The following is a 24728-nucleotide window of genomic DNA, read 5'->3' as shown; positions in this document are numbered from 1 at the left end:
GCACAAAAGGCCTTACGCCTCCTCGCTTCACAATATAGCATAATTCTGGGAGAACTGTACAAATACACGCCGAATAAAATCAAGTTACTTTGTGTCCACCAAAACCAAGCCCAAAGACTAATGGAAGAATACCATAACGGCGTGTGAGGACCCCATATGAACGAAAAAATGTTATCCCGAAAAATATCCCGCTCAGGGTACTATTGGACCACTATGGAAACCGATTGTCACCACTTTGTAAAAACTTGCCCAAAATGCCAAATCTTGAGTAATCTTAACCATTTGCCTCCCTCGGAACTATACACCTTCACTTCTCCATGGCCCTTTTCCACCTGGGGTATAGATATAATCGGCAAGGTAACACCAACAGGCGTAGGGGAACACGAGTACGTTTTAGTCGCAATTGATTACTTCACTAAATGGGTAGAGGCAGTCTCCTATGCAAAATTAACGGCCAAACATGTCGCTCGATTCCTAGAAAAGAACGTATTCTGTCGATACGGGGTTCCACATGAAATCATAAGTGACCAAGGTTCCCACTTTAGGGCCGAAGTCCAAGACCTGCTCGAAAAATATCATGTTAAACACCATAAATCCTCTCCCTACAGGCCGCAAATGAACGGCGCGGTAGAGGCGGCCAACAAAAATATTAAAGTCATAATCGAAAAAATGGCCGAAAATTATAAGGATTGGCCCAACAAATTACACTTCGCATTATGGGGCTATCGAACCTCAATCCGCACCTCCATTGGAGTAACACCCTACTCCTTGGTATACGGAATGGAAGCAGTTCAACCAATCGAGTTGGAAATTCCCTCCGTCCGGATCGTCCTAGAAAGCAAGCTACCCGAAGCTGATTGGGTTCAAGCTAGGTACGACGAGCTCGTCCTTTTAGACGAACGGAGGTTGAGAGCTTTACATCACGTGCAAGTGTATCAAAAGCGCATCGCAAGGCAATTCAACAAAAGGGTCAAACCTCGAAATATCAAAGAAGGCGATTTTGTATTAAAAGAAGTCCGCACACCTACTACGGACCCTCGAGGAAAATTCCGGCCTAACTGGACAAGACCATATTTTGTAAAGACCATCCTACCTGGCGGAGCAGTCCAACTAGCTGACATAGATGGAGCGGAATTCGCTAACCTCACGAACTTACACCAATTAAAAAAGTACTATATTTAATAAAAACCAGTCCGGAGTTAAGGCATCTAATAAAACACGTTAAGACTCATAAGCGAGCATTCTGTACATTACTCTAAGCAAACGGCATAAAACTCGATAAAGTAGGAAAAAGAGAAAGACAAAACTTCAACGCCCAGGGCTGGGTGCTGTTATTTTTTACGCCCAGGCCTGGGCACCGATATTTTCGCCCTTGAACGGGCGTCATTCTCTCTTGCCACCTATCCTCCCGATTCTGCAAGTGTTCGTACTCCTTTTTCGAACCATCAAAAGAACCACGAACACTTGGGGGGGGAAGCAGACGTGTAATGAACACCCTTTCAAATTTTTTTTTCAAAAGCTAGAACTACGCGCGACCTGATTCTGACAAGATACGTAGGCAATCCTTATCAAGGATTCGGTCCAATAAAAATAAAAAAATAATAAAGTCATGCAACGCATCAAGAAGAAAAGATATTGCAAAGGGCACTATACCCTAACCCATGCACGGGCAAGACCAAATAGAATGAAAAAACAAAGCCACAAGAATTTTCAGGAACAAGCCCAACAAAGGAGTATGGCACGAGTCGGAAAAAAACAAAAAAATAGTGAACATGCATATGTAATACCCCAAGTAGTCGGTTAGTCTAAAAATATGTGTGCACTCTTGTATGAACTCATTATTTTTACGAAATTCTTTCCCTTTTCAAAATTCGTCGTTGGTTTAGAAAGCTAATATTACTATAATCTGTCAAAGCAAAGCCCACGGAAGGCTCAAAACATTCTTGCACCAAAAAATCGCAAAAAATATATATACATGCGGAATACAAGAATGAATATATACAAAACAGGAGGTAAGCCTAAGACTCGTCATCGGCTCCATGTCTCCAAGCCTCATCGGTCCATCCACTCCACTTCCCGTGGTATGAGGGCCCCCAGCCAGAATCACCCCAAAAATGAGGCTGTGACTCCAACTCAGGGCTAGGCTCTCGGGCCACCGACACGGAACGTCGCCTACGCTCCGGCTCGGACCTCTCCCCGGAAGAACTCACCCCCGCGTCGGAACGGCGATGCCGTAGGGGCGAGTGCCGTGACCTCTCTCTCTCTCTCTCACGACCGTGTCCCCCGCCCGAGGGACCTGCGTCGTCGGCCCCGGCTCGTCCAGCACCCGTCTACAAGAAAAGACAAAAGGAGAGTGAGTAAAAGAAAGCCAAACAAGAGGTACAGGTCAACAGAAAAAAAAAGAGGGCACATTACCCGAGTAGAGTGGGGGCTCCTGCAAGAAAGTGCAGATCGGGCTCGAACCAACGCGGACTTCAACCGGTTGATCACCCCCACCATCGCGTTGGCCGTATGGGCCGTAACATGAAACAGGAATGTTAGTAACAAAAGAAAAAAAGAAAGATATAAGAAGAGTGCACAAATAAAAGGTGCATACCGCCTGTACTCCCTCAGGGAGCGGAGCATGGAAAACCCGGTCTTTCGGGAAAGTCTCCACAATCTCGGATCCACTCTCTCCGGTATACAAGATCCGAGCATCGGGAAGCACCCATCCCCCCAACGAAGGGTCAGGACGCTCCTGCACAAAACACAGTAGACATAAACACATGGGCACGAGCATGAAAACACTAAAATCAATACGAAAAGAGAGGGCAACTTACAGCGCCAGGCTCCGGGAGACGAAGAGAATCCTGGATAAATTGATGATAGCTAGCTCCATCTATCACCAACTCCGTCGCCGGCACGCCAGTCCTCGAGTGGACCCTCCACGACTCGCCTATCGAGCGAGTAGACAACGTGGTTGCAGGCGGAGGCCTAGGCACCGAAAAAGCCCCGACCGTCTGCATACGTACCCGCTCTCCCAGGTACAAGACAGGGTCCCGGCGGCCAACAAACAAGACCCGCATCTGGCTCAGGGCATAACTATCCCTGACCGAAGCATGAGTACCCCTAAAAGAGAGCCATGGGGTCCAAACCACCTGTTTTTGTACAAACACGGTCAGATCTCGCACATAGAAAATAAAAAGAATGACGAAATACGAGATAGAGGATGAGATTCTGTACATGCTCAGGGATCCCGTCCCGAATAAGATCCTACACGGTATCGGGCGGTGGACGCACTATCAGCTTCTTCTTCCAACCCCAACGGCGACCGGAAGGGGAACTCCAAAGGCCTCTGCCCCTTTCGGGGAGCCAGCCAAGGTAAGTGCTCAAAGGCCCACAGCTGCAAAAAGAAAAGACAATAAAACATCAAAAAAAAAAAGAGGCCCGGTAAAAGCGAGAAAACAAACGAAAGTCTAGACACATACCTCGATCAAACGCGGCACTCCCGCTAATGTAATCACAAAGTGACGTCTACTCGGGTCCGAGTCGCGCACCGCCAAACTCATCTGGCCGACGAGCATCGCATAGCCCAAATCGCCCCAGCGATAGTCACCCAGTGTAGACACGTCCTCCACCATGCCTATCCACCTCGGGTCAAAGGTGTCAGTCGGACCCGATAGAAAAGTGGAAGTAATAAAATGGAGGTAGAGCAGCCGAGCCTGTCTCGAAGGCGACTCCTCTACCCCATGCTCTAAGGCCCACATCAGGTCAGCGAAAGGTATCCCACGGGGCTGGTACGAAGGCAATCTCCTACCCATCCACGAGCCCAAGAGCCTGGTACCCTCAGCAACAGTCGGCGATGGGCCATCCGACCTCAGACGAACGGGGTTCCCTGTAAAGGTCAAGCCCGTCAAAGCCGTGTAGTCCTCGGGATTGATCGTCATCTCGCCCCAAGGAAAATGGAAGGTGTTGGTGGTATCCCACCACCGCCTCATGAATGACCGCAGAAAAGACAGAGAGATGTTAAGCCGCAGTATCTCCCAGAAGGTCTCGACCACCGGAAATAGTGAGCTCGCCCTCACCAAAGCCTGGGCGTCCGAGCTCAGGAAGCTAAAAACGGTCTCACTCGTCGCTGCGCCATAGCCGCGAACCGTAGTCTCTCTCCTCGCATGAAGGTGGGAAGTCACGTGGTGCTCTAGGTCGTAGTGCAGATCACGACCGTCGTAGAGCTCAGGGCCCACCCATAGGGGACCCGCGCCAGTAGACTGCCGCGTCATGCCACGCTCCTCGTGGCCACCAGAAGGAGGTGACGACTCGTCAGGCATGCTGATCAATAATACAATAAGGCATTATACCTTTAACAAAACTGGCACTCACACCAATCACTAAAGGAGCGCATTCCTCTCATAAAATGGAGTCATACAATTTTTTTTGTTCCCTAAGACATGATACTAAGTTCATATCGAGCAAAAAAAATTCCCTAAGTGAATTTTTTTTAATTAACTCCAACAAAATTCCTCCATAATTTGTCATTCATGAATTATGAGGAACGCAAGCAATATACCAAGAACACCTACATTGCAAGAGAACACTAGAGTCGTAGGTATACTTGGGGGCTAGCATGAAAATGCCCAAATTCAACAAAAATCAACATACTTGCGAAAATTAACATGCACAAACTAATTAACATGTTATGAGGAACATTTCCAACTATCTAATTAAAGGAAAGGGGCACAAAATCAAAAACCCCCAAATTAATTTCATGCATAAAAAATACTTGACAAAAATATTGAAATTGACAAAAAAGCTCAAAATTACTGAAGATTACTTACATTGGGAAGATTAGGAAGTGATTTGGAGTAGAATTCGTAAAGAAAAGTGAAGAAACGAGCAAGAAATCAGTTGAAAGAGATGAGGAGCTTGAGCGAAAATGGTGGAAATGGGAAAGGAAGGAGACGGTCCGCGAATTTAAAGACCCGTCTCCCCTTTCGCATTTTTAACGCCCAGCTCTGGGCGTTAGAAATTCTCGCGCCCAGAGCTGGGCGCTGAAAATGCTTCCCAGACAGCGAATATTCGCTGTCAGGCACGCGCAATCCCCTATTTTGTGTAAAATATCTGTTATCTTGATATTTCTTTCCCAAAGACGGTATTTTGCAATATCGTTAAAAATATACACAGTGTGGACCCACTTATAGGACACACCTGATCAGGAAATATTGCGACCCACCAACAGGATGTAATCACAAAAGCCCTTCTACGTAGGCAAAATAAGAAATTCAAAATGGGCTCGCCCACCCTCAGCGGGCGGGGTCTGCCTCACTAGCCGCGCAGGTCCTCAGTTTTCCAAAAATCAAATTTTCAAAATTCAAAATAAAATAGGCTCGCCATCTTTAGCTGGCGGGGTCTACGGCGCAAACCATGTAGGTCCTTATTTTTAAAAAGCGCAAACAAATTTCAAAATAGATTCGTCCACTTCTATCGGACGGGGTGTCCACCCTTAGCGGACAGGTTCGCCATCTTTAGCCGGCGGGGTCTACGTCACAAGCCGCGTAGGTCCTTATTTTCAAAAAAATAAGCAAACAAACTTCAAAACAGATTCGTCCACTTCTATCGGACGGGGTGTCCACCCTTAGCGGAAAGGCTCGCCATCTTTAGCCGGCGGGGTCTGCGCCACTAACCGCGCAGGTCCTTAGTCGCTGCAGCGATAACTTTTTCTGGTTTTCCCTTTTCCAAAAACTAAAAGGATTGGTTTTCCGTTTTTTCCAAAAAAGAGCGATGTGCTGGATTTTCCTTCGTTTTACGTCCCATAAAAACAAGGGGGTTTTCTCGTTTAGCTAGCCTTGAAAATGAGAATCTTTATAAACATTTTTACCTCGTGATTGGGCTTGGCCAGGCCCAATTACACTTTATAGCTTTGATTTCGAAAACATCTGTACCTACTCCCAATGACAAAGTGAGGGAGTTTCTACGCACCTTTAGATCCTTCCAATGACAAAGTGAGGAATTTTCTATACTATCAGTTGACAAATCCCAATGACACGTGACGGATATGTCGACATTTCAAGTGATGACCCTTAAGTCAAATGTTATCACTCGGGGGCTCGTGAGACCCTCGCAAAACAGGTCGCATACACCATGGCTTGTGTGACGCACTCCGTCTAGTACTTTGACCATCGTCTTACTCCAAGACTCAGTCAAAGTGGGGGCTAACTGTAGACACCTACTTTTGTCCCCATTCCCGAAAGGGAAAGGTTCGATGATGAAAGCGTAAATCTCCACTTGACAACGCATCTCCTATAAAATAAACGAATCTCAAATTCCCCTTTTCATTTCACCCGAAACCTGCTATTTATAGAAACCTGCTAAAAATAGTAACTGCCGTAAAGGGTAGCTTCTAAAAGTGGCAAGTCATAAAAGATAGAAACCTGTCAGAATTAGGTGTTTCATTCCAACATAAATCCTAAATGAGATAGAAAACTGCGAGAATCCTATTCCTAATATGATTCGGAAATAAGAGTTACGTATTAATTAAAATCCTAACGAGCCTAGAGTTCGTAACGGGGCCAGACGCATTCCGTCATGAAATTGATACGCACTAAAAGACTCGATTAAGTCTCAAACACTATGGATTTCAGGAATCCGAATCTGACTAAGAAAACAGCCCAGACCCTATTTTCAACGCCTGGCTCTGGGCGCCGAAATCTTCGGCGCCAAGGCCTGGGCGCTGAAAATACCTGGGTACGTGTTTTTTCCTAATTCTTTGTGGATTAGAACTCTGCAATTCTATCTTTCCACGAACTCTTCCCTATAAATACAGCCCCAAATTCGACGTGAAAGGAACACACAACACACAATTCATATTCTGAGTATTGACTCCAACCCTTAGCCTAAGCCTCACGCTGCGAAATTGTTCACGCGTTCTGTCGCAATCGATCCATAAATCAAACAGAACGTATTCTGTCCCATAATTTGAGATTCGTTAAATAAAAGGAGAAATAGCAAAGTCAAAGTGGTTAGTTTTCTGAGAACCGTGACGCACCTCTCAAGGGTGCGTCGTAATGTGTCCCTTTTCGATGATTTAATTGCTTTCCTCGCCCTTTTTATGAACTGTTAAACTAACTAAATCTTATTGTTCTATCACGCCTAACAAATATAATATTTTTTGGGAAATTGGATTATAATGCTAGGTCCCTTAATACTATTTAAATCAGATAATCACGATCGATCTAGTGTTATGTGTTGCATATTGCTAAAATCAACTCAGATTAGTTTAATAGTTAACGCATGTCCCTTCAATTATTTATGCTGAGCTAGTAAGGATATCCTGCCTCTAGAGTTATCGACGAGCGAAGTACTCCTCTCGGTAGTTACAGTCCCCCGAACCCTCAATCTCTACCTTACGGGTGTATCTTGAGAGATCCCCACACCAGGGATCACAAGGGAACATATGGCCGTCGCGGTCAAACATAATTGCACTCCCTTTATGTCACGATAACCGGGTTTTGTCAGTTTTTCTCATTGTTGTTAAAAACTGAATGGCGACTCCTATATTACTAGTCAATTGGGTGTATACTCACAGGAAATCCAATTACACTTGATTGAATAAAAGAATCGTCACACCCACGAGGGACGAGGTCACGCATTAGCCTCGTGCTTTTTCGACCCCCTCACAGGCTGCACAAGCCAAAAATGACCTCGATAACGAGAAGAGGATTGAAAAAATGGTCCTACAGCAAACCATGGGGAGCAAGTACTTCTCCCTGGATCCTGAGCCTTTTCCTGGCAAACTACCAGAAAAGTTTAGTTCATCTGACTTACCAAAGTTTAAAGCCACGGACAATCCCCGTGATCATCTATTGAGCTTTGTGAATGCCATGAACTTGAAAGGCGTGGACAAGTCCATGTATTTACCTGCCTTTCCTTTGTCCTTGGAACCTGTGCCGCTCAAATGGTACTACCACCAGGACCCTAAGCTCTTCCCCACTTGGGAAGACTTTGTCAATGTCTTCATCAAGGAATACTCGTCGAACATGGATTTTCAAGTCACCATGCGCGAGCTGGAAGTTCTCTTCCAAAAGAAAAATGAAGGTTTCACAACCTACTTTGCTAGATTGAGGGACCAGGCGGCCCAACTAATCAATAGGCCTCCCGAAACAGAATTGGTCCAAAAATTCATTGACAACCTGGACCCGGCTTACAGACAACACCTTAGGTACCTGGGACTTGACACTTTCAAAAGAGTTTATGATGTGGGAATAAAGATCGAGGATGACCTCGCAAAAACAATACAAAGTAAACCCGCATACAAAAGCAACGCCTACAACAGGGGCAACACATCCCAAGCCCAAGAAGTCCATGCCGTAGAGGAGACTCCCGCCCGAAGAAACCCTGGAAGATGGGTCCGAGACCGAAAGTTAGCCCCACTCGAGTCGACTTTGGTACAAGCCTTTGAAAGACTAACCAATCAAGGAAAGTTGAGGCCTATAGGCCCCACCCGTGACCCTCCTGTCAAGAACAAATATTGGGTCACGGGTGGGGCATGACACCAAAAACTGCTGGAATCTAAAACATACGATCCAGGACATGATAGAGGATGAAGTGATACCGCTCCCTAACGTTGGCAAACCCAACAACAACAAAAGCCCACTCGGCTCTTGTCACGTCTCTCTCGACCAACCAGAAAATGAGAACTTCGACCCTACGATGTATATTACACCTCAAGGTGCACCACTCGCTGTGGTCCCTATGGATCGAATCGAGAGAGAAGTGTGCGGTGTGTGGGATGATGATGCTGAAGATATCTACCTATCTCAAGTCTCGAGCCAAGGACCTCTTTATTGAAACTTGGCCCGGGTATGCTCTCATTGACACCACCCCTCAGGAACCCGAAGTCGACAATCTCACCCGATCCGGAGGGATACATCAATCGGATATTCGCCCACCTCCTATGGACGATATCCCAGTCAGACAAACTCCTAAGAATGGACGGCACACCACCGTCGCGGAAGTCATTGAAAATCCTCTCTTGAAGCAGCTAAAAAGAACCAAGGCCGAGATTACCATCTGGGACCTCATGTGTACTTCAAAGGAACATCGCGAAAAGCTTATCCGCTCACTTGACCTCATCTCGGTGCCTACAAATATCACACCTGACTCATTGGTTAACCACGTCACGAGAGATGCTGGAGAAAAGGCCATAGTTTTCACTGACAAAGACTTGCCCAAAGAGGGGGGTGCTCACAATAAAGCCCTCTATCTAGTGGTCGGATGCAAAGGACAAAACATCCCCCTAGCGCTCGTAGATAACGGTTCGGCAGTTAACATTTGCCCATTGCGAACCGCCCATTGCTTGGGGCTAGGAAACGATGACTTCCAAACCTCCACGCAAGGGGTACGAGCCTATGATAACTCTCGAAGGCCTGTGTTGGGAAAAATCAACCTTACCATACAAACCGGGCCTGTGGCACGCACCACGGAGTTTCAAATAATCGACATCAAGCCCACTTTCAACCTCCTTTTGGGGCGACCATAGCTCCCTAACTTAGGAGGTATGGCTTCTACCTTGCACCAAATGGTTAAACTTAACCATAACGGGGTAATACTGGAAATCCGCGCCCCTCCTCTCGACGTCAATTGTACTATGACGAAATCCAGTTCATCGAATATTATGATCCAGCATTCCTAGACCCGCGCGCATCCCGAGTCGTCCCTAGAATGCTGTTAGCTCAAGGTTATTTCCCAGGAACCCCATTGGGCATAAGGAAGAAGGAATGCACATTCCATCCTTTACCCAAAAAATCTACTCCCTTTGGCTTAGGCTATGAACCAACGGAGGAAGATATTGCTGACCGCCTGTCTGGGCTACGCCTCAACAAGGCCAAACAAACCACCCTCCTTCCCCCGTATCAAAGGACCCTTAACGGGATGTTCGTTCGGGAAGGAGAAGAACACCCATGCTGTGATTTCCCTGAACCCTTCATTCAGGATGGCTTGCTAAAACCCGGATTTGAAATTTTCCATGACTGCCACACCTTGGATGAGGCACCCCACCTCACCAAGACCAAAACAACTGAATTATTGGACAACTAGGCTCTATGGACATTGTTTAACGAATCAAGGCCTATGGAGGACGAGACTGTGATGACTACCCTAGCTTTACAAGATGAAGGTTCCGATCCAACCCGGTTAATCTATCCTGCATCAACACTAGAAGAGATCGAGAACGGATGGGTGAAGACATATCAGTGGGTCAATGCAAAAGGAATAGAATTCAAGATGAGTACCGGTGAAGGACCAAAGTTTTACGAGACTAAACCCAAGGCTTGAGCCATATAGAGCACCATAGTAAAAATCGCCTAGTAGTTCTTTAGATTGGTAGAAAAAATAAAGGCTTTAGACGGTCCTAAGAACCCTTAGAATATAGGGTAATTTTTTTTCAGTGTGTTTTCCTTACTTTCCAAATTAATAAAGGCGTAATATTCCTCCTAAAAACTTTATTTCTAACACTAAATGAGCACCAAACATACTTGCAAAGAGGCAGCCCACTCTAGGCCCAATAAACAAGGCCCACTCGGTCTTCAATCGCGGCATCGGAATTCATCAATCCCCAAAATAAGCCACACTATCATATTGCCACAACGTGAGGGTCTAACCCACGCAACCCAAAGAAATCAAAAGGAAATCAAATTCAAACAATACAAATGTTGCTCAAAAAAAAACTCATAAAAATAAACGCCGCCCCCGGCATCAACACGCACCTCAGCCCACTCAAAAGCCTATACAAAGATCTTCATATCATCCACACACTAACCCCATTCTCAAAACCGTTCCGAGTCACGAATAGAAAAAATTAATCCGGACAAAAATGCGTCTCACGCTAACAGTCAAAAAAGCCTCCGAAATAGCCTCAAAATTGATCTTAATACAAGTAAAAAGCAAAGCACAAAACGAAGAAAAAAAAGAAATAAATGCAAGAACATGTGAAGCAAAGCGTCAAAAACGACCGCCCAGAAATCATTTTCAGCGCCCATGGCTGGGCGCCGAAATCTTTGACGCCCCATCCTGGGCGTTGAAACTCTCTGCCTGCCTAACTTTTTTCCAGAAAGTGCTCGTCATTTTATCCGCACATAACGGAAAAATAAAGAACACTTGGGGGGTACAGCACGTATCCAGATATGCGTACCAAAAAAAAAAATATATGCGTACCAAAAAATAGCCGTACAAAAAACACATGGAATTTCATTTTTATACACGGCTTACGGCAAAAAACAGCGGGCGAAAATAATGATAATACTTCACTCATTTGACCGATTAAATAAAATGTTTCCACCTCAGGGCATATCTATTTAAATCCGGCATCCTAGAATTTATTCTAGCTAGAACTACGCGCGACCTGATTCTAACAAAGATACGTAGGCAATCCTATTTATGGATTCGGTCCAATTAAATAGCAAAATATATATACATTGTGAAAAAGTGTTAGACATATATAAAATATAAAAAAAGGGGGAGAAGCAAAAACGAAAGTAAAAAATAAAATACGCCTTTATTAAAAAAAATAATAAGAAGGAAAACAAAAGTGCGAAGAAGGAAAAACAAACACAACTGGAATAAACAAAGGGCACCTACACCCTAGCAGGAACTACACTATTCTAGTTCTTCCGGATCATCAAATAAAGTCTTGTAGAGGGCAAGATTCGCAGGATCCACACCCACAGTCTTCTGCGCTGCCCCTATATCAATCTCCATAAGAACCGGCTTCTGGACACTAACTTCCAAAGATGCCAAGACTTCAGAAACATTCTCAGTTATAGCCCGCTCAGCCTCAAGGGCACAGACAATGGTGGGAGAAGGATTATCAACATCAACTAGATTAGTCACTGTTTCTACAGGCGCCTGAGCCTTCTTAACCCATACATTGTTCCGGCGACGATCTCTGCGAGAGCCTGCATTTCTTTTAGCAATGGCAGGCCCCTTCATGTTAGGCATCTTCTTAGGCCTAGAACTGGAACGGGGAGGAACTTTCTTTCGCTTTCGATCAGGACGAGCTATCACAGTCTTAATACCATGGGTGCGAGGATTGGCAGAATCACGACCCTCATATCTAACCCGAATACGAGGTATCAAAAGCTCAGCCGGCTCCCCATTTCGAGCCTCGGTCCTCACAGCTTTATCATCGGAGCTCATCCACAACTTATAGTTTTCAGAAAGACCCACAAAGCCATTTGTAGGTACGGTCCAACACGGGAGACCATCATAATACTTAGCCCATGCTTGAACCCGTGCTTGTGAAAAGGCCTCTACTTTAGGTGGTACCGTATCAGAAAAGGGGATGGTCTGCCTTAAGCTGTATTGACGCATGACTCGGTAAGGAAAGATATAAATGGGCCGGGATAGCCCCAACAAAGAAACATAAACCGATACATCAGAACCCCCCGTCATAGTAGTCAAACTCCACCACGGTACCACCCACTTAATAGAACAGATACCATGAGTAAAAAAGGAGGCCAACTCGGCCTCGTCCTGGCCTCGGTGCAAACATTTCCGATTACCCAAGGCTATAGGGCGATAGTGTTTAGGATCGGCAGGAATTTCTAAGAGCCTAAGTCGTTCCATGAGCCAAATCTGCAAGAAACGGGTATGATCAGATCAAAAAATAATAAATAAACAAACGAAGCCTGGGGCGCAGTTTCAACGCCCAGGACCAGGCGCCGAAAATTCTAACGCCCAGCCCTGGGCGCTGAAACTCAGCTCCAGGCAGGACGAGTAAAAAGGAATGCAAAAAAAAAAAACATGCGCAAGGAAAAGATCGATTACCTGAAGCAATAGGGGGCTCCCCTTAAAATATTCAGATTTGGCATCCTTCTTCAGTTCATCCACGCTCAGCAAAGTCTCGGCAACAACCAACGGCATAATAGAATAGCAACTTTCCAACTGGCTAATCAAGGGGATCAACCTTATGTCACCGAACTCACCATTGTTATTCGACAGCAAATAATGATTCAACAAGCAAAATACAAGGGCTCGAATGTTCAATTTTTGTTCGGTCATATTTTTACTAGGTCTAAAGTGATGTTTTACAAGCTTCGCCAAATTAACCTCATCACCTACAACAATCTCAGCAAGCATGTTAGCATCTAGTCCTAGGAAAGCCCCTATGGTTGTTTTACCCTCTTCAATGGTGCTAGGGGTGGCAGGAGTAGCATTAGTAGGATAACCAAGGATCGCGGAAAATTCACTGGGAAAGGACATATTTCGTTGCCCCGAAAGACAAAAACATGATGATCGGAATCCCAAAAGCTTAGGGATGCATGCAGAAAGTTATAATAAATGTTAATTTGTTGTAAGCCTAAAAGTGCCTCTAAGTGGTATTCTTTCAACAAAGCCTTTTCTGTAGGAGTAAGGGCTCGTAGCCAACGCCTAACAGCTCGTTGGAGTGAGAAGGGAGGAATCGACATGACAAAAGCAAGGAGAGATTAAGACTAAGCAACTACAAGAGAGAAGAAAATTGAGAGTGATAGAAAATAGGGACGTATCTAGCCCCTATATATAGCTGAAGACATCAAGTGACATCCTGATCCCATTCGGAAACGCATTAAGAAATCTGAAAACCAAAAATCGCCAGGAAAGGACTTTCAGCGCCCACGGCTGGGCGCCGAAATAATTAACGCCCTGCCTTGGGCGCTGAATATGCAGCCCAAGGCCCAGATTTCACAAAACGCGGAACAGGAAAGGACGTAAAACCGTGTCGCTAGACACGAGGCCATATTGCAATTAAGATCAAGCCCAAAAGCACCATTAGCACCCAAATATCAAAAATGAATGCTAAAACTTGGTCAAAACTTAGATTCGTCTCAAGGAATATATGTGTACACTTTTCAAAACGAGCGAAATAAATATCAAGGTCATTCTTCGAAACACCAAAAAATATTGTTAAGTCGTTGGTTTCTCAAAATAAAAAATATTTGTTTGTCAAAAGATTAAATCCGGGCCAAGCTAAACCGGATATTATTGGAAAATAAACTTTGTCGCCCGAAAACTGAAGTCGCACTCCACGACCTCACTAAAATAGCACACCACTATAAAGGCCGCTCGCACATACGAGCACGACCCCAAACATGATTAAAAGACGTTATAAAATACGTACCTCTCTTGGCAAAAAATGACCGACGAGCCCAAGTGCTTGGGGGCTCGCGAAAAAATATGTACTCCAACAAAGAGTGTGCGCAGTCAGAATCATATTCCCGGACTACGCTACACGCAGTCCCATGTTTGGGTAAACTCAAAAGAACCGGTTTCGACCGCAGAGAAAGGTCGCCGTTGAGACTTGTACATGGTCCTCCGATCAAAGACCAAGTAGTGGCAAAAAACCGAGCCGTAAAGACTAGCTCGAAACCATGAAAAAAGAGGACCACAAGACAAAGGTCCGTCTAAACCCGTTGTCAACCCACATTCAGGTTACAACTAAGTCCGAGCATCCCTCGAAAGAATTCTCTCTTGCAAGAATGAATAAAATTCTCAAAAGAAATCACGATGAACAAAAAAGGGAACTTACCCATTTTCAGTTGGCAAGATCGCGTCACGAACCACGCGAGTTCCCAAATTGAAAAAAAAAAAAAAAAAAAAAAAGAATTAAGGGACGTCCACCCTCAACGGACAGGGCTCGCCCACCCTCAGCGGGCGGGGTCTGCGTCACTAGCCGCGCAGGTCCTCAGTTTTCGAAAAATAAAGTCTTCAAATTCAAAATAGGCTCGCCATCTTCAGCCGGCGGGGTCTACGTCACAAACCACGTAGGTCCTTATTTTCAAAAAGCACAAACAAATTTCAAAATAGATTCGTCCACTTCTATCGGACGGGGTGTCCACCCTTAGCGGACAGGTTTGCCATATTTAGCTGGCGGGGTCTACGTCACAAACCGCGTAGGTCATTATTTTCAAATTTCAAAAACAGATTCGTCCACTTCTATCGGACGGGGTGTCCACCCTTAGCGGACAGGTTCGCCATCTTTAGCTGGCGGGGTCTACGTCACAAACCGCGTAGGTCCTTATTTTCAAATTTCAAAAACAGATTCGTCCACTTCTATCGGACGGGGTGTCCACCCTTAGCGGACAGGCTCGCCATCTTTAGCCGGCGGGGTCTGCGTCACTAACCGCGCAGGTCCTTAGTCGCTGCAGCGATAACTTTTTTCGGTTTTCCCTTTTTCCAAAATTAAAAGGATTGGTTTTCCGTTTTTCCAAAAAAGAACGATGTGCTGGATTTTCCTTCGTTTTACGTCCCATAAAAACAAGGGGGTTTTCTCGTTTAGCTAGCCCTGAAAATGAGAATCTTCAAAAACATTTTTACCTTGTGGTTGGGCTTGGCCAGGCCCAATTACACTTTATAGCTTTGATTTCGAAAAACATTTGTAGCTACTCCCAATGACAAAGTGAGGGAGTTTCTACGCCTTTTTAGATACTTCCAATGACAAAGTGAGGGAGTTTCTATATTATCCGTTGACAAATCCCAATGACACGTGAGGGATATGTCGACACTTCAAGTGATGACCCTTAAGTCAAATGTTATCACTCGGGGGCTCGTGAGACCCTCGCAAAAGCAGGTCACCATGGCTTGTGTGACGCACTCCGTCTAATACTTTGACCATCGTCTTACTCCAAGACTCAGTCAAAGTGGGGGCTAACTGTAGACACCTACTTTTGTCCCCATTCCCGAAAGGGAAGGTTCGATGATGAGAACATAAATCTCCACTTGACAACGCATCTCCTATAAAAATAACGAATCTCAATCCCCTTTCCATTTCACCCGAAACCTGCTATTTATAGACACCTGCCATTTATGGAAACCTGCTAAAAATAGTAACTGCCGTAATGGGTAGTTGTTAAAAGTGGCAAGTCATAAAAGATAGAAACCTGTCAGAATTAGGTGTTGCACTCCAACATAAATCCTAAATGAGATAGAAATTGCGAGAGAATCCTATTCTAATACGCTTCGAAAATAAGAGTTACGTGTTAATTAAAATCCTAACGATCCTAGAGTTCGTAACGGGCCCAGACGCATTCCGTCATAAAATTAATACGCACTAAAAGACTCGATTAAGTCTCATACACTCTGGATTCTAAGAGTCCGAATTTGACAAAGAAACGGCCCAGACTCTATTTTCAGCGCCTGGCTCTGGGCGCCGAAATCTTCGGCGCCCAGCCCTGGGCGCTGAAATTACCTGGGACGTGTTCTTTCCCAATTCTTCGCGGATTAGAGTTCTAAAATTCTATCTTTCCACGAACTCTTTTCTATAAATATAGCCCCAAGTTCGACGTGAAAAGAACACAACACACAATTATTATTCTGAGTATTGACTCCAACCCCTAAGCCTAAGCCTCACGCTGCGAAATTGATCACGCGTTCTGTCGCAATCGATCCAAAAATCGAACAGAACGTAGCCTGACTCGTATCTTGAGATTCGTTACATAAAAGGAGAAATAGCAAAGTCAAAGTGGTTAGTTTTTTGAGAACCGTGACGCACCTCTCAAGGGTGCGTCGTAATGTGTCCCTTTTCCATGGTTTAATTGCATTCCTCGCCCTTTTATGAACTGCTAAACTAATTGAATCTTATTGTTCTATCACGCCTAATAAAGATAATATGTTGGGAAATTAGATTATCATGCTAGTTCCCTTAAAACAATCTAAATCAGATAATCACGATCGATCTAATATTATATGTTGCATATTGCTAAAATCAACTCAGATTAGTTTAATAGTTAACGCATGTCCCATCAATTATTTATGCTGAGCTAGTAAGGATATCCTGCCTCTAGGGTTATCGACGAGCGAGTACTCCTCTCGGTAGTTACAGTCCCCCGAACCCTCAATCTCTACCTTGCGGGTGTATGTTGAGAGATCCCCACACCAGGGATCACAAGGGAACCTATGGCCGTCGTGGTCAAACATAATTGCACTCCCTTTATGTCACGATAACCGGGTTTTGTCAGTTTTTCTCATTGTCGTTAAAAACTGAATGGCGACTCCTATATTACTAGTCAATTGGGTGTAAACTCACAGGAAATCCAATTACACTTGATTTGACAAAGAGAAACGTCACACCCACGAGGGACGAGGTCACGCATTAGCCTCGTGCTTTTTCGACCCCCTCACAGTTACCTTAATTTCCTGCTTGACTAGGCTTTTTCTCTAGTCTTTATTATCGTCTTTCCTGAGCTCCAAGGGTCGAGATATTTATGAAAATATGTATGGCCAAGTTATTACTTACTTTTAATAATAATGATAATAATAATGATAATAATAATGATAATAATAATAATAATAATAATAATAATAATAACAATAATAGTAATTTAACATAAGAATATATTAATTAGCTTATAAATCTTCATTAATACATTAATATTAGTATCTTACTTTGAAGGTCAACTATCTATTACTATATACTAAAAGAGACACCTGGAATGACACGTGTTAATTCCTGGTGCGATTTTTTTCCGCCAAATTTTTTTCTTTTTTTATTTTTCTTAAATTTCCATTACTAAAACTAAAAATGTTTGCTATAGTTTACTAAAGACATAATGCCCACGATTATACATTGCTAAAATTTAAAAGGTTGACCGCCATTTTAAATTGTTTTAAAATGGTTATAATCTTTTCTTTTTTTTTCCTTTTTAGTATTAGATTCTTTAACATCAGTCCAATTAATAATATTAGACCAAAATTTATGGTCATAATTTCAGCGATTTAAGTAATTTTGGGATAATGTATTAAAGCAAGGTTGTGATTTCCTTAAAATGGTCAATTTAGATTGCTGAAATTGCTAAAATTACGACTTTAAATTTGGTCATTATTTCAGCGATTTCAACAATCTTTGGAGAATATATTAAGCAAGATTTCAACTTAATAAATAGAATCGTGAAACTACCAAAAACATAAAAGGAAAAATGATATAGAATATAAATATACAAGTGCACATTATAGAAATTATATATTACAAAAATTATATACATAAAAAAATAAAAGGAGATCTTTGATAAATTCATCCGAAAAATATGACACATACATCACTTTCGGCTACATTCTTTAAATCAACACCTATAAAAAAAAGATCTCCTTTTATTAGACATTAAACTATCTGAAAAACTTACCTGCCAAAACTCGAGTTTTGGCGGGTAAATAACTTATGGAAAAGATCCAGTATATTTGACTAAAACTTAATGTTTTGAAAATCTATCCAAATCTTTTGTACTTCATACTAATGTATTTTCGAACAATTCTTTGTTAGTCAACGACGTGGTATTTTATAAATAATGGTCAAATTATAATTTTATAATATCCGTGTGTGCACGGGACCTAATCTAGTAAAGTAATAAATCCCACATAATTTTACAATTGGGAATGAAAGCCCACTAAAATTTTGATAGCAATAAAAGCCCCTTACCAACTAAAGATACGAATGTTCGAAGCTCCAAACAAAATAAAAGAAAAGCTTACTGTTTGCAAAGCCGCAGAACAAATAATGGAGGAGGAGGAAGGAAAAAGGGGCGGCTGACTGGTCCTGTGCAAGAAGGGTGACCAACACCTGGTGGAGCTGCGTGGTTCGAAGCACGGCGGAAGTAGCGCCGGTGGTGGTTGTTGCGGCCGCAGCGTCAAGGGAATGCAGGGGAGAAAACCCGCAAGAAAGAGAGAAGAGGAGGAAAGCGAGTAAGGGTTGCGGTGATGGTGCTCGGAGGCTGAAGGTAGTTTGGGTGGTCAATGGTGGTGGTTTCCGGCGGAACAGGGTGGCAGTGGTGGTTAATGGTGGTGAGTTATGGTAATTTCCAGAAATTGAACTTGTTTAAGAGGGCTTTTAATGGTGGTTTAGAAATTGAAAGTTAATTTGAATTGTATTATTTTTGGAATGATTGAGCAGCTATTTATAGGGACCATGTTGCTCCATGGATGCACAACTCAGATTGTTGAAAGAGACAAGTGTAAGAGATTTGAGTCAATAAATTGGTGATTAGGATTAGCTAGTCTAGTTTTAGGTAAATAGGTTTGATGAATTAGCAAGGAAAATGAATTAGTAGAGACACATAGAAAGCCATGGGTTTGAGCTTCATTGAAATGGTGACACGGAAGGAGGAGGAGAAATGGGTTCAAGAACTTGGTTTTCCAATTCTATGAATACATAAGGGCATTTTAGTAAATAGATAATATTTAGATTTTTAATTCTCCTTTTTGCTGAAAATTTACTAAAAAAATTAAGTTTTAACACAATTTCTAATTAAATCACAAAACCTGAATATAATATTTATCATTAAAACATTTAAAATTTTCAAAAATCTTCGTTAATCAAGTTAAGGATTAATTATAAAGGCTAATTAAAATAATTAGCATAATTAATCATGTTTTAAAATCAGGGGTATTACACCCTCACCCCCTTAGAAAAAGTTTCGTCCTCGAAACTGGAGCTCAGTTGTACTTGGTTTAATCACCACTCATTGGAAACATATACATAAGCAATCATACATGAACATGGTTGAGATAATTGAAGGAAATAATGCCCTTGGTCCAATTATGCATTCAATGTTAAAGTCTAATAAATGCGGTTCAGTATTAATTAACAAGTTAATAATTCAGTGAGATCAAGTGAGCTGAATGCCTAGCTAGAGGCCGCTTCAGTTCAAGTGGAATTAATGATATTAATCCACAGCTTACTCTTGACTGAACCCGTAGGATCACACAAATAGTACGTAAACGGATCAAGTATTTAATGGCATTAAATACTCCATCTATGGATATTCGGAATAGACGGATCTTGGTTTCAGTGGGAGCTGAGATCGTCACAGGCAAGAAATGAATACTCCGGAAACGATGATATTGCCGGAAATGGAAATATGGATCGTATCGGAAATATAAATATTATCCAAGTCGTAGATGTTGCCGGAAACGGAAACATGGTACGTATCGGAAAATATTATCGGAAATGGAAATATTGCCGGAATCGGAAATATTGTCGGAAACGGAAATATTGTCAGAATCGGAAATATTATCGGAATCGGAAAATAATTCCGGAAACGGAAATATTAAATATTTGTTCGAAACGGAAATTGATTCCGGAATCGGAAATGTTGAATATTGTTCGTATCGGAAATGAATTCCGGAATCGGGGAATTAATCGGAAGCGTATCGTACGAATTAGCATCGGACGAGGCCTGCCAGACGAAGGCCCAGCACGAAGCCGGGCCATCGCCCAGCAAGCCAGCGCGCCACAAACGCACCAGCCAAGGCTGCGCCAGGCCCACCGCAAGGCAGGCCCAGCGCGCGCCAAGGCTACGGCAGCGTGTGGGCTTGCGGCAGTGGGCTGTGAGCTCGCGGGCTGCGCGCGCGCGCATGGCGCCCCTCGTGGGCTGCTGTGCGTGCGTGTGTGTTTGTGTGCTACTCGAATCCTAAAGCTACCGGGATTTGTCATATGATTAAATCTAATCCTAAAAGATTTAGTTTATTTAATTAGAGTCCTAGTAGGATTATAATTAAATAAATTAGTATCCTAATAGGATTTCAAATCCTTTTCCATAACTCTATAAATAGGTGCCTAGGGTCACATATTTACATAGAGCATTCAAGTATTCAAAGTGAGTTTTTGAGAGCAAAATTCAGTCATACAATTGCCTATAAAGTGCCGAAAATTCTAAGTACCTTAAGGGCGATTCTAGTTGGTCAATCTTAAGGCGGATCCGGACGTGCTGTGGACTATCTACGGAGGGACGACACTTGGAGTCCTAAAGACTTGTTCTTGTTCGGTTCAGGCGCAGCTAGGGAAGGCACGCAACAAAGAGTATGCATCTAAACTATGCTAAATGATTATGTATAAATAATATGCTTTCCTGGCTTTATGGTTTTTCCGCATGATTTATTGTTAGGTTATGATACATATGACAATTCATAAATCATGCGGAAAAACCATAAAGCCAGGAAAACATATTATTTACACATAATCATTTAGCATAGTTTAGATGCATACTCTTTGTTGCGTGCCTTCCCTAGCTGCGCCCGAACCGAACAAGAACAAGTCTTTAGGACTCCAAGTGTCGTCCCTCCGTAGATAGTCCACAGCACGTCCGGATCCGCCTTAAGATTGACCAACTAGAATCGCCCTTAAGGTACTATTATTTTCGGCACTTTTTAGGCAAATGTGTGACTGAATTTTTCTCTCAAAAACTCACTTTGAATACTTGAATTCTCGATGTAAATATGTGACCCTAGGCACTTATTTATAGAGTGTATGGAAAGGAATTATAATCCTATTAGAATACAAATCTATTTAATTAAAATCCTACTAGGACTCTAATTAAACAAACTTTATCTATTAGGATTAGATTTAATCATATTACGAATCCCGGTAGCCTTAGGATTCCGAGTAACACACACGAGTGGCACACAAGCACCGCACGCCCGCACGCAGGCCTTGCGGCCCACGCCGAGCGCACAGCGCAAGGCCCACTGTCGCAGCCTTGTCCGCGCGCGCGCCCAAGCTTCGGCTGGGCCTGGCTTTTGCGCTGGGCCTGGTCGTATGCTTGGCGTGTGGTTGTTGCGCTTGGCTTGCTGGGCGATGGCCCGGCTTCGTGCCGGGCCTTCGTCTGGCAGGCCTCGTCCGATGCTAATTCGTACGATACGCTTCCGATTAAATTCCCGGTTCCGGAATTCATTTCCGATACGAACAATATTTAATATTTCCGATTACGGAATTAATTTCCGTTTCGAACAAATATTTAATATTTCCGTTTCCGGAACTATTTTCCGATTCCGATAATATTTCCGATTCTGACAATATTTCTGTTTCCGGCAATATTTCCGATTCCGGCAATATTTCCATTTCCGATAATATTTTCCGATACGTACCATGTTTCCGTTTCCGGCAACATCTACGACTTGGATAATATTTATATTTCCGATACGATCCATATTTCCGTTTCCGGCAATATCATCGTTTCCGGAGTATTCATTTCTTGCCTGTGACGATCTCAGCTCCCACTGAAACCAAGATCCGTCGATTCCGAATATCCATAGATGGAGTTTTTAATGCCATTAAATACTTGATCCGTTTACGTACTATTTGTGTGGCCCTACGGGTTCAGTCAAGAGTAAGCTGTGGATTAATATCATTAATTCCACTTGAACTGAAGCGGCCTCTAGCTAGGCATTCAGCTCACTTGATCTCACTGAATTATTAACTTGTTAATTAATACTGAACCGCATTTATTAGACTTAACATTGAATGCATACTTGGACCAAGGGCATTATTTCCTTCAGTCTCCCACTTGTCTTTAGGGACAAGTGTGCATTTCCTAATTCCTTTGTCGCTCGATGCTTGCTCTTGAACATAAGGTAAGAGTTGTCATCCTTATTATGTCCAGAGGTGTTCCTCGGTTTCAGAGTTTAACTGATCAAATAAACAGATAATCATAGCCTATGATTCATCCGAGCACGGCCATGCATTTCACAGTTTCTAGCTCTCCGAGTGGCCTTGTACAACTTTTAAGCATCTCATCCCGATTTATGGGAGGACAATCCCAATCTTGCGATCTTGAGATTAGACTTCGTTTGATAGGTGATTACCTGAGCGTTGCCTTTATAGCCTCCTTTTACGGTGCGACGGTTGGTCAACGTCAAAGCAACCAGTTCTCAAACAAGTAATCTCAAATCACTCAGGTATTGAGGATTTAGTGTCTAATAATTTTAATGAAATTTACTTATGACAGATTTTCATCTCTTACAGTACAGTTTCATAGGTCTTGTCCGATACTAGTCTTCCCAAAGTAAGAATCTATGCAAATGATTATGACATTGCCATGTCCACATAGTTCAAGAAACAGAACTACTAGTCATCTTGCATTCTAATCGTCTAACGTTTTCTATGCGTCCAATTTTATAGAAAACTCCGACTAGGGACCATTTCCAACCTTTGACATTCAAGTTCACTTGATAGACATTTCTTAGTCACAGGACTGGTCCTGACAGTCTATCTTGAATATATTGTCAAATTGAAGGGACTCATCATTTAATAAACCACAAATTAAATGGAAAAATGAATTCTTTTCATTTATTGTGAATGATTAACCAATAATGTTTTACAAAGATTTAAACTCTAAAACTTTAAAACATTAAACAGGGTCATCAAATCCATTCTCCAATATGCTCGATTCCCATAGCTGCAGTGTGCGAGTTGTGCTTCGCCTGCGGCAGAGGTTTAGTCAATGGATCTGATATGTTGTCATCAGTTCCAATCTTGTTTATCTCGACTTCTTTTCTTTCAACGAACTCTCGTAGAAGGTGAAATCTATGAAGTACATGCTTGACTCTCTGGTGGTGTCTAGGCTCCTTTGCCTGTGCAATAGCTCCGTTATTATCACAATACAGGGCTATTGGTCCTTTAATGGAGGGGACAACACCAAGTTCACCTATGAACTTCCTTAGCCATATAGCTTCCTTTGCTGCTTCATGTGCAGCAATGTACTCCGCTTCAGTTGTAGAATCCGCAATGGTGCTTTGCTTAGCACTTTTCCAGCTTACTGCTCCTCCGTTGAGGCAGAAGACAAACCCAGACTGTGATCTGAAATCATCTTTGTCGGTTTGGAAACTTGCGTCCGTATAGCCTTTAACAATTAATTCATCATCTCCACCATAGACCAGGAAGTCATCTTTGTGCCTTTTCAGGTACTTCAGAATATTCTTGGCAGCAGTCCAATGCGCCTCTCCTGGGTCTGACTGGTATCTGCTCGTAGCACTGAGTGCGTACGCAACATCCGGGCGTGTATATATCATAGCATACATTATTGAACCAATCAATGATGCATATGGAATCCCATTCATTCGTCTACGCTCATCAAGTGTTTTTGGGCACTAATTCTTGCTTAGAGTCATTCCATGAGACATGGGTAGGTAGCCTCGCTTGGATTCCGCCATCTTGAACCTATCAAGCACCTTATTGATATAAGTGCTTTGACTAAGTCCAATCATCCTTTTAGATCTATCTCTGTAAATCTTGATGCCCAATATGTACTGTGCTTCTCCTAGATCTTTCATCGAAAAACATTTCCCAAGCCAAATCTTGACAGAGTTCAACATAGGAATGTCATTTCCGATAAGTAATATGTCGTCGACATACAATACTAGGAAAGCAATTTTGCTCCCACTGACCTTCTTGTATACACAAGATTCGTCTGCGTTCTTGATGAAACCAAAGTCACTGACTGCTTCATCAAAACGTATATTCCAGCTCCTGGATGCCTGCTTCAATCCGTAGATTGACTTCTTTAGCTTGCATACCTTTTTAGCATTATTTGGATCCTCAAAACCTTCAGGCTGTGTCATAAACACAGTTTCTGTTAAAACGCCGTTTAAGAAAGCAGTTTTGACATCCATCTGCCATATTTCGTAATCGTAATATGCAGCGATTGCTAACATTATCCGAATAGACTTTAGCATTGCAACTGGTGAAAAGGTTTCATCGTAATCCACACCGTGGACTTGCCTGTAACCTTTTGCAACCAATCTAGCTTTGAAAACTTCAAGTTTCCCATCCTTGTCCTTTTTCAGTTTGAAAACCCATTTGCTTCCAATGGCTTGGTAGCCATCTGGAAAATCGACCAAATCCCATACTTGGTTTTCAGACATGGAGTCTAATTCAGATTGCATGGCTTCTTGCCATTGCTTGGAGCTAGGGCTCGTCATAGCTTGTTTGTAAGTCGCAGGTTCATCACTTTCAA

At 43.0% G+C, this 24728-nt stretch overlaps 2 protein-coding genes across 2 annotated transcripts; both read right to left on the bottom strand.

Annotated features, from left to right (window-relative positions):
• Nucleotides 1-1835: 1835 nt before the first annotated feature.
• Nucleotides 1836-19047, bottom strand: LOC130466260 (protein MAINTENANCE OF MERISTEMS-like). Its single transcript, XM_056835022.1, has 6 exons — nt 18472-19047; nt 3468-4308; nt 3223-3382; nt 2820-3137; nt 2416-2737; nt 1836-2330 (listed from the first exon to the last, which is right to left on the bottom strand). Exons 2-3 carry the CDS (start codon nt 4305-4307, stop codon nt 3227-3229), a joined length of 996 nt encoding a protein of 331 aa, XP_056691000.1. The 5' UTR covers nt 4308; nt 18472-19047; the 3' UTR covers nt 1836-2330; nt 2416-2737; nt 2820-3137; nt 3223-3226.
• LOC130466259 (uncharacterized) lies at nt 11242-13439 on the bottom strand. The gene is made up of 2 exons (XM_056835021.1): nt 12799-13439; nt 11242-12606 (listed from the first exon to the last, which is right to left on the bottom strand). The coding sequence occupies exons 1-2, from the start codon at nt 13231-13233 to the stop codon at nt 11629-11631; spliced, it is 1413 nt and encodes a 470-aa protein (XP_056690999.1). The 5' UTR covers nt 13234-13439; the 3' UTR covers nt 11242-11628.
• Nucleotides 19048-24728: the final 5681 nt, after the last annotated feature.

Source organism: Spinacia oleracea, chromosome 1, assembly GCF_020520425.1.
Source record: "Spinacia oleracea cultivar Varoflay chromosome 1, BTI_SOV_V1, whole genome shotgun sequence".
NCBI lineage: Eukaryota > Viridiplantae > Streptophyta > Magnoliopsida > Caryophyllales > Amaranthaceae > Spinacia > Spinacia oleracea.
Note: the sequence above shows the minus strand (reverse complement) of the source record. Positions and strands in the feature narration are given on the sequence as shown.